The 10,863-nt window shown below is 34.4% G+C and overlaps 1 protein-coding gene across 4 annotated transcripts in view; it reads right to left on the reverse strand.

The window, feature by feature from the left end:
- The window catches only part of DIP2 (disco-interacting protein 2), a 40,409-nt gene extending 31,580 nt beyond the window's left edge, over positions 1-8,829 (reverse strand). For all 4 annotated transcript variants that reach the window (XM_086914884.1, XM_086914879.1, XM_086914872.1 and 1 more), the window contains exons 1-2: positions 6,397-8,829; positions 4,641-5,509 (exon numbers count right to left, since the gene is read on the reverse strand). In XM_086914884.1, the coding sequence (XP_086771010.1) occupies positions 4,641-5,509; positions 6,397-7,205 (1,678 nt within the window). In that variant the 5' untranslated portion in view covers positions 7,206-8,829. The remainder of the gene's footprint in view (positions 1-4,640; positions 5,510-6,396) is intronic.
- Positions 8,830-10,863: the final 2,034 nt, after the last annotated feature.

Raw genomic sequence — 10,863 nt, forward strand, 5'->3', positions numbered from 1 at the left:
TACTTTTGAATTTATATATACATATAAAATAAAAACTTTTATGACTGCATTTATTTTTTTATTGTCGCTTTATTATAGAAAAAAGAATTTATCGCCACGACAAAAATTTAAGGAAAGAGCATTAGGAATTTAAAATAATGTGCACAATAATCGCGTAGATATGAAAACGCATTATTTGCATCAACGATGAATAATTTTGTAAGAAAATATACGATAAACAAGTTTTTCATTCGCAAAATTCCAGAATGGATATGTATTGTAAATTTCTGCATCGCAACAAGTTTGCCCACGTGTCTTATACGATGCGAAACGAGTTGGCATGCTGGCGTCACGCCTCGTAACTCGAGAAAATGCCTAGAATCGATCGGCTAACGGCCGAGACACGATTTTTCCAGGTAGAAGCACCGGCACAAAACGAAACTAGGCCATGCATTATCACTGAATTTATTCCAACGAGCACGGATATCTATACACGTACCCCAATCATCCAATTTTCTACGTAAATTATGTGTTACACATATAAAATAGAATTCCGGTCCTATAAACATCGTTTGTATAAGCGAAGGTTTCAATGGTATCCGACTATTTGAACTTTAGATGAAATTATATTATCTGAACTGTTTTGTTGTGTATATTAAAACATTTTCAAATAATTCGCGTTCTACTATTACCAACTGTTACCCAACCTTCTTACACAAAAATCTTAGATAAGAATATATGGCGTGAGCGGTTACATGTGCGTGAAGATTCCATGATTAAACTCAATTTTTATAATTGCTGAATAAAATTGAACTACTTTATTAAAATAAACAGAATGTTATTAATATGCAATTATATCATTAATCTTTAAAATATCTTTAAAATATATTTTGTATCAAAAATAAATATATATATATATATATATATATATATATATATATATAAAATATGAAAAATTAATTCAATTAAGCATTGCATAATTATTGTGTTATACGATTGAATAAAATATGAAATTATTGATTGAACGAAAACTCTGAAACTAAATTACTAAAATTATATTGATGAGAATTCAACCGATAAAATGACCGATGATATATAATTCAATTTTTTTTATTAAATGATCAGCTATAATATTTCAATTCAACTAATTTTCTTAAATCTTCTTACAATTTTAGATCGTAGACACGATTACAGTAATATCCCACGAAGTAATATTAAAATTCCACGGGATTCGCAACCAGTTTGCGCCGACATTCCTACCACGAAAAAAAGAAAAAAAGTCTTTGAACAATAACCCACGTTAATATGTACTACCGCATCTAGCAAGAGAAATGACTCAAGTGCCTGAAATTGATTCAATTGTCTTCGAAGCGTACTGACGCCAAATTATGTAAATCAACGTGGGTTTTCGATTCTGCTTCCAACTTATAGAAATGCCTAATGTTCCGGATTTTGAGTTGCAAATTAGCCATCACTATCCTCCTCCTACTTCTTCACGAAATACTTTCACGATTTAACGTTATCAAATATAATCTTCAAGGATACAAATGTATTCAAGAGTATAAGTTCTTGAGAGTTGCACTTGAAAGTTATTTTTCGTGAGCACTGCATTAAAAATAAAAGTTATTCTTGGACACTTCACTCAGTTAAATCGTAAAGATGTGAACATATTTGAGACTAAATTTTCGAACGTTTTTCTTGAATGTTCGTTAATGAACGCTATATTGAGAATGACAATTAATTAATTATTCAGCACACAGTGTCCATTAACGAAAAATGCAACTTTTAGAAAATGAATAGCAAAATTACCACGTGCAAATCATGACTCGTAATACAACTTCTTTTATTATATAAAATAAATTGATGGATGTCACTTTGTTTCATAACAAAATTTTTTTCGTTTCCGTTATAAAATAAATTGGTCAATTCAAATCACACAATATAGTTTTTCTAATTTGAATTATAAAATAAATTGGATCATTTTTGATCTTTAAATAAGAATATTCAATTTATTTTTTATTATAATAATCTTGCAAGACGTTTACCGGTGAAAGGTTAACTTAACCTAAAAATACCCAAGTAAAACTCTCGAGTATTTTTCAGTACTGGCAACTTAAGAGTATCAAGTGTCTCCCTCTTTCGTTTATTTCATGCAACACAAAAATTCCTGTATCCACAGTCTGTTAAATTATTCTTAAATTCTTAATTTGTGCAAAGTATAATTGAAAAGAAGTTGAAAGAAAACAAGGAAGTCAGTAGCTTGATGCAAGAACGATCTTCTTCCAAAATGATAGTGGAAAGAGCCAGGAGGCTAGACGTTGAGCAATGGAATACGGGCGTATATATCTCTACGGGCTATCTAACCGCTAGTTAAAATTATCGGTACGCGGATCGACTGGTCCTTCGGGCAAAGTGCATATTGTGCGCGGATCTATGAACGCGAACACGTCGAAGGGAATTATTGCACGCTCGAATTATGGTTACCATGCGGCTGAAGAATTTCTTTGCTGGGGATGCATACCGGTAGATCCTGCATCTATTAAACGCTTGAGCCAGGACATTGACATCGACGTTCATAATTAACTCTTTAACCATAACGTATCTATTTTTACTGATCATATCTACAATGCTCGGTTAAATATAATCAAAATTCAGGATCTAGCATTTTTTCATCTTTAAAAATTGAATCGAATATAGATCGACAAAGTAAGAATATAATAATTAGAGAAAGTGAAATAAATTGCATGTTAAAGAAATGCAAATAATCGTAATATAAAAAAAAATTCATTTTTATCTCATTTTTATAAAGATTATAGTGAGATTGTTCAGATATTCTTCTTTCATATAAATTTTTAGAAATTAAAAATCTTTACCATAGAAAACTTTCATGAAAAAAGTAGAAAGACTTTTTCTTTGGATCCGAGTAGACTTTATATTTGCCATATAATGATTTTATTATTATTTTTATTCGTTAATAACTAAAAAATTTTGGAAATTTTAATTTATGCGCAGAAAATAAATAAATATCATAGAGTAAATATGGTAGCAATGATAAAAATTTGTATTCCAATAAGAAGAACGCGAAGATATGGGCAAGAAGCAATCAAAGGTTGATAGGCATCCGATTGCATTCATCAGACTCGAAGAAAGAAATTGGAAAGAGGCGGCGATTAATCGAACGTACGTGCACAGCTTTGAATCAAGTTTAACAGAGGCAAAAACCGCAATAAAACCAAACTGGGCGATTCTGTTACGTGATTAAACGTCGATCAGGTGGAATACCAGACGAAAAGGAGACAGATTCGCGACTAATCTTAAGAAGTGACACAAAGTTTGTAGTTGAATCATGGAACATTACCGGTATTATGTTAGTAATTTGATTTCAATCGTTGTTAAAATTAAAGAAGAAATTAATTTACATTGTAACAAACTCTACAACGATGTAGAAATTAGTTTTTGGGTAGATCAGTCGATAAGTAAGTTATTCCTCTCTATTAACTTTTGTTCTAGAAAAGATATTTAAGTAATTATGCCACTAGATGGCTACATAGATGATTACATAGAACTTTGTCGTTGCTGTAAATATCATTTCAATTGCATCAAGCAATCGCATATAGTTTGTTAAACATGAAACATCATATAATAGATATGTCGAAATGGAATGCATATATTTTAGATTTTTGACGACAAAAAATTATTTCCAGCGTATTTTTATCATTCAGATATATCATGTTTTCACAAATGAAGAAACATATGATTGGAAATTATTTTAACACGGATGACGAAGTGAGGTATTCATCTTGTTTAAAATGTTGGGTAATCGAATGGAAATTCTTTTAAGACGTAATGTATAAATTAGATCCACGTTCCGATAAATTTTTGCAGATGATGAAGCATTATATTGAGAAATAGTATTTGAATGTATATAAATTTCTATTAGTTACATTAGCTATAAAATTATTTTATTATTTTATTACATATTTCATTTCATTTTTATCATCATTATTATTTCTTATTTATTCATATTTTTTTTTTAGAAGAAAAGAGTAATCTTTTAGTTATTATTAATAAACTCACATGTATGAAACTATTGAAAAAAGCATTGTTAATCAAATTATTTCCAATAAAAATAATAATTATTTATATCAACATTTTTTTCATCTGAAGTTTCGAGTTCTTAGAAAACTGTTTGCTTGTATATGAATTTAATTAATTTCCATAAATAACTCCAACAGTAATTTTATTTATTATTGATTTTCCACTTGTTTTGAACGATAAATAAAATCTTCCTGACCTCATTTTTATCATAAATTATGGAATAGATTATATACTATGAGGCAGCAATTTTCAATAAAATATATGCAATATATGAATAAAATTTTGTGCACATATCTTAAAAATATTATTTAAGATACAATAATAGTAAAAATAATAATTTTCATCTTAGAAACAAAAATATATATATATATTTTTATATTCATTATATTTAATTTTATATATATATATATATATATATATATATATATATATATATATATATTCGTAAATATAATTTATCGTGAGATGAGAAAAGATTGAAAATCGTTGCCATAAAATAATAATCCGTCGGAAAGATTGCGAATATAATAATAAGATCGTCGTTTATAGTTATAGAATCTTACTGGGTCTTTTCCTCAAGGACGAGCATTTTCGCACGAGAAAGACTGGCTGGCCGGAAGCCTTTCGAAGTTGAGATTTTCGCCTGAGAGGTCTTCTCCTAAGCCCCGACCTTTGCCTCTTTAAGTGTTGCTGCCTATGCATCACGTGAGCGCTCTTCCTTCGTTCGAGATGATTGGCCGTTTCGTCCTCGGTTTCGCTGTCGGTAGACGAGAGACATCTGTAGTACAACGATGAATCTATTCTCGTCTTCTCTTTGCCAATGAGATTGCTCGAGCCCTTCGATAGAAAGCTGAGAAACTGGTTACTGGCAAAGTAATTCGAAGTCATGGGTCGCCATATCGTTCTTCGCGCGAGGACCCCGCTAGTTCGTAGCTCCTCGGAGAATAGTTTGTCTTCGTTAAAATCGCTAATCTTTGGTGCCCGACAAGCCGACGACGAGGAGGATGTCGCGGAGAAGGAACCTAACGAGGACGAGACCAACGAGTTCAAGCCTCCTTCTCGCCTGTCGTTAAAATCCCCCGAAAGCAACAACTTCAGGTCGTCGAATTGATCGTCCGACAAATTCGACGAATAATCGTCGATTCTCTCGATTACAGGAATCTCAGCCTCGGGAAAGTATCTGATCTCTCGCCAGACTCGCCTCTGACGTTTCGATCTACGTCTTTCCGGCGGGACGAACCATACCGGACTGTTCGAACGCGTCACGGGCTGAGGTTGAAGTTGAGATTTCTTTACCCTCTGAGACGCCCGCTTTCCACGCCGTCGAGAACTGGACCGCCTCGAGGCGTTCGTTCGCTTGAAGTAACCCTCCGCGCTTACGCTCGGCGATGGTTTCTTCGTTCTTCGGTTGAAGAAACCATTTCTCGTACCCCTAAAGTCACGTTATTATTCACGTCTACCCTCGAAATTTTCGACCGATGAAATTGACGAAAGTTACGTTAACCAAAAAAAAAAAAAAAAATAGTCGACAGATATTTCAATCTTGGATCAATATGATTTGAAAAAAAATGATTAAAAATATTTGAAACTATTTATTATTATTATCAACATAAATTTCTTGACTTTTTATCAAATATGTATTTTTATAGATATACAGAATGAAAAAAATTATAGTCTTAATTGTATTTCGCAATTTAATTGCGTGCCAAATTACGAATTTTTAAGGATGTTTGTTAGATGATGCGAAATATTGAATTTTTATTTGCTTGAAAAATGAAAACACTAGTGTATATTAAATTAAAATTATCTCTTAAATAAAAATTAATTAAAATAACTTCATATAACATAATTAATATTATAATACATAATTATTTATTCAATGAAAAGTATTAGATATTTTAATATTATTATAATCGACAATACAAAAGACGATTTGGCACGCTTTTACTATTTAATTATTAAATATAATTAGATAAATATTCAACATGGCATAAAAGTTCTTCAAAAGTTCACAACTTTCCATGCAAGCAATGAATGAATGCAACAATTAAGATATCATCATTTTCAGATTCTGCACGTTAAAAATTTTTTACAAAAATTTCATTCATTAATAAAAAGTATATTTTTGTGATGTTTAATTATGTAAAAAAATAATATTTGAAATAACGATATATTTATCTAATTGAAATTATTTCAATTTCAAAAGACATATACTATAACTTCAAATTGTCAAATTTACACATTTGGAAAATTTTTTTACTTTCGCAATTTCATCGTCGACATGAATTGTGCCAATTAATAAACACGATTGATAATAACCCTGCACGAAAATCAGCCAACTTGGCGATTCTCAAGGAAAAACCGAATGCAGATGTGATATCTTTTCCGGTGACACTTTTCTCCGGAGCGGAAACTGTTCGCGCCACAGTAGGCTGAGGTTTCCTCTCTTTGAGCGCACTGTCCAAAGAGTGGTGTATAGACGGTCCCGAGGATGAAGGGAAGGGCATAGGTACCGCATCTCTCCATATTCTACCAAGATTAATACTGACGCTAGGAGGTCCTTCGGTAAATGGTTCCTGCACGACATCTTGATGACCGTTTTTTTCTTGAATCGTCTCGTTCGATATTCTGAAAGGCTTCGAAGCTAATATCGGCGATGCATCTAAATCGAGAACTTTTAAATCTTCGGCCACGTGATCAGCCTCGATCTGTTTTTGAAATTTCGAAACGTTGTTCTTTCCTAAAATATGTTGTTTATTTTGTTTGTTCTGTTGTTGCTCCCGATGCACCTCATCCAATTTCTCACGCGAGGACGAACTGACACCTTGCAACCATTCGTCGTAACTGATCGATTCGCGACTCAAAGTATCGTCCTGAAGTTTCTTCGGTTTCTGTTCGTTTATTATCGTCTGCTTCTCGATACATTTCTCGTCTAACTTCGTATCAATGGAGGGCGCGACAGTCGGCTCCAGGCTCTTCTGAAGCTTGTTACGTCGCTTGCCCCGATCCAGATAACTTTTTCTTATCGATATCCTTTTGAAGGACTCGCTGCGCTTGAAGGATGGCTCGTTACGGTCCTTCTTGCGGCCGACGAGCCTCCTCAAGTTCTCAAAGGACAGTGGTCTCATGAGTTCGGCCCTTCTTCTCCACTCAAACGATCGTCGTGTTCATTGTTCACCTTTTATCCCTTTGCCGTATCCTCGACGCGTCTTCGTGACTTTTTCTTCAAATACTTTGATCTCATGTGTATATTGGCAATTTCTCTTTCCCTATCTATTTTATACACCTATGTTACTTTATACTTTCTCGAATTACACCAGGCCGAAAGGAAATTTACCAAGAACTAGCATTCTCCGTTTACATTCTACGTCTTTCGATTTATCTCGGTTTCCGCTTCGAGTTATCTCGTACCGGGAATCGAATATCCTTTCGAAGCAATCGCCGAACGATTCCTCGCGAATGGAGGATTCGTTTTCGTTCTTCCAGCAAACCATGCGTCCACTTCGAGTCCTTATCTCGTTACGAATATCCGGAGAGAGAAAAGAAGAGGGAGAAGGAGAAAGCGAGAAAGAGAGAGATAGACTGCGAGGCTGCACTGGTTCTCCTAGTATCTCTCTCTTCCTCATTTGTATCGTAGTTCTTCTACTCTTTTCTGTCTCTCTCGATTGCTCGGCAAACGTGCACGCTTGCGCGTTTCTGCGATCTTAAGGTGCAACTGCCGAGGTCTTCCAGTCGCGAATCACCATGGCTTTCCTTTTTCGACGTGCCGCAAATCCAATCGTTCTTTCTTCACCCTTTTCGTACAATTTACTCGACAAAGATTCTTCGACAAAATTGATAGCGATTCGGCAATCGGATCAAATAGATGCTTTAAGAAAAATTGAAGTTAAATTGTTACCAGAGCCAGATTAATTCGAGATAATGCGGTTTCAACGTTAAACTCAAGGGTAAAACCATCTTGTTACGTTCTGCCTCAAGGAAACTATGATTCGATAGCAGTAACCACGAGGTGTAACCACGATTAATATCGCGAATCAAACGCAATTTATTTCAAGTTACTTCGATGGTTTCGAAAAAGTGGATTTTTTTAGGTTAGGTTCGGCGAACATTTCGAAGAGACACCTTATGTTCACACAATAATTCCAACTGGTATTCAAAGCTGATATTATTCTTTTGTATGTGTATGCACTTTATTCGAAAGCATCTAGAATCGTTGAAAAGATATTCGACGATACTTTCTCCGCCCTCGAACGATTACGAAATTGATTTCATCCTTTCTTCCGCCATACACGTTGTCAGATATATATATTTATTATTTTATATCAAAACGAATCACCAATCAATTCTCACTTTGAAGAAATATTATAAACACTGAACAATCACTGAATTTTATTTTACAAACAATGCATGTATAAAATTTCGAAACATAAATTTAATTATTATACACATTATCACTATATATATCGATTCCAAGAAAGATGAATTCTTCAATATTTTTTCTTCAATATCACAAAGTTATTGATATTACGCTGAAACGGCAACGTCACGTCACATACCGGCCTCGAAAGCATGACTGACCAATTTTACCGTTTTTATAAATAAAAAAAAGTGCAAGCATAGTATTTGTAAATAGAATTTCTATTAGATTCTTGGACAATTATTGGACATCATTCTATTATAAAAATAAGAATTGTTTGTATATGATAAAAATAAATTATGCAAGAAACGATATTATAAGAATAAAGAAAAAGGAAATTTTGAATATTGATACGCCAACACATTAAATCTGAATCGAGATATCTAGTAATATTTTATTCTATTTCACGTCAGACGAGTTTTAAATAAAAGGAAGATATACGACCATATAATATCACCAGTTTTTTCCGGTTTAATACTTGCAAATTTTTTTTTTGATGGCTTCATAGTTAATATTCGTACGATCACCAAAATAATTATACGAATTATGAGTATATTACATATTATATACACAAATCATATAATAATTTTATCCTTTAATCCAGATTTATATTTTTAAAAATTTTAATAGAATGATACAATTTAATTTAATCATATAATTAAATTTAATACGTGATACAATTTGCACAAAGTATGTAATATAATAATAAGAAATTATAAAAACAAATGAAATGAATATATAAGAAATGTTAGAAATTTTAATCTTATGTTATCTCAAAAAGATAAACGAAAAAAAAAGAAAATTATCTTTTGTATTCAAAAAGATCAATCGTGCAAATGTCATCTCTATGAAATCGGAAAAAACTTGTTGTTTCTCGAGTTCGCGCTCATGAGAATCTATGTATTTCACAAACTTTCTTTCTCTTTTTACGATATTTTTTGTCAATAGCAAAAAAAAGCCACGATAATTATAAAATTCATTCTAATTTTCAATCTCGATTGCGTTTCGTCTATTGTATATAATACGCGACATGATATTACGTTCACAAATACTTAATATCGAGACGTTCTCGAAAATACGCGTCTGAACATCATCATTCAAATCAAAGTGAATAATAGAAAGAGACAGAGAGAAAAAGATAAAAAGACATATAAACAATAAGAGAAAAATGATTTTAAAAAAACGGTAAACGGTAGGAATATAGTTACACAATAATATCAAACGCGGTAATGGTAATAGCAATGAAGAAACAGGGGGAAGAAAAACAGAAAAGAGAAGGAAAAAAAAAAAAGTAGAGCAACGATAGTAGCGGCACTAGTAGTATAAGCAAGAGTATAAGCGTGATGCACGTAGGAAGCAAGGGTAGCAGCCGGTTGGTATATGCGCGTTTGTGTGTGTACGTGTGTGTGTATGTATACGAGGCGTACTCGAGTCGCAGAGCGTCGCGACGCGGGTCTACCCTTATCACGGAGGGCAGAGGAACGAGCATCAGTCGAAGCACACGATCCCCTCGTCTCGTAAGGAGAAAAACTCTCGTAGTGCGCGTAGTCGAAGTCGCGTCGAATCACTGGCATTTCGCGAGCTCTCGACGCTGCACCTCTCCCTGGCTCACGAGAGAACCGCCACGGATCCGGCGAAAGAGAAATAGAGAGGGACCGAGCGATCGGTCGGACGGGAGAGCGGGAGGGAAAAGAGAATGATAGAGAGAGAGAGAGAGAGAGGACAGCAGAGAGAAGTGGCCTCAGGGAAGCGGGCCTTGGTGAATAAAAGACGCGTTGCGAAATAGAGAAGGAAAAGAGGAAAGGAATGAGGTGGGAGGGGGGGGTAAGGAGCGGTAGTGGTGGTATGCCGTCCGTCCACTCTCGCCTGCACATTCTACTCTCTTACTTCTCTCGCAGCATCCCACTCTCCTTCCTTTCCTTTCCCCCTTTTCTATCTTTTCTACGTAAGTCCATCTTCTTCCTTCTTTTCTTTCTCTACTCTTACCTTTTTCCTTTTCATTCTATCTCTTTCTCACTTTCCATACTTCTCCTTCTCTTCGTTCCGTCGTTTCCCGTTGCTCTCCTCCGCGCCGCTCCGCCCTCCAGGCAAGACAATCTTTCTCTTTCTTTCTCTGCGCTCCCTCTTTCTGTCCCTCGTTCTCCCGCTCGCCTATATGCTCGCCTCGCGGGTTCCAAGACTATCCGTGCTTTTCTTTCTCATTTTCATATTACACGCCGGTCTCGCTCATGCTCGTGCTGCGGTTCTCTTAAGGCGGATTTACAAAGATCGGATAGGGGATCTAGCGATGCGAGTGATGCCCAAGCGGTATCGATGATTTTTACCCGCATGGTATACATCTTTCTCGCGGAGAGAAAGACTGTGATCGC

The sequence above is a fragment of the Apis florea genome, unplaced genomic scaffold, assembly GCF_048593485.1.
Source record: "Apis florea isolate Af1SG1 unplaced genomic scaffold, ASM4859348v1 contig_1914_pilon, whole genome shotgun sequence".
Lineage (NCBI taxonomy): Eukaryota > Metazoa > Arthropoda > Insecta > Hymenoptera > Apidae > Apis > Apis florea.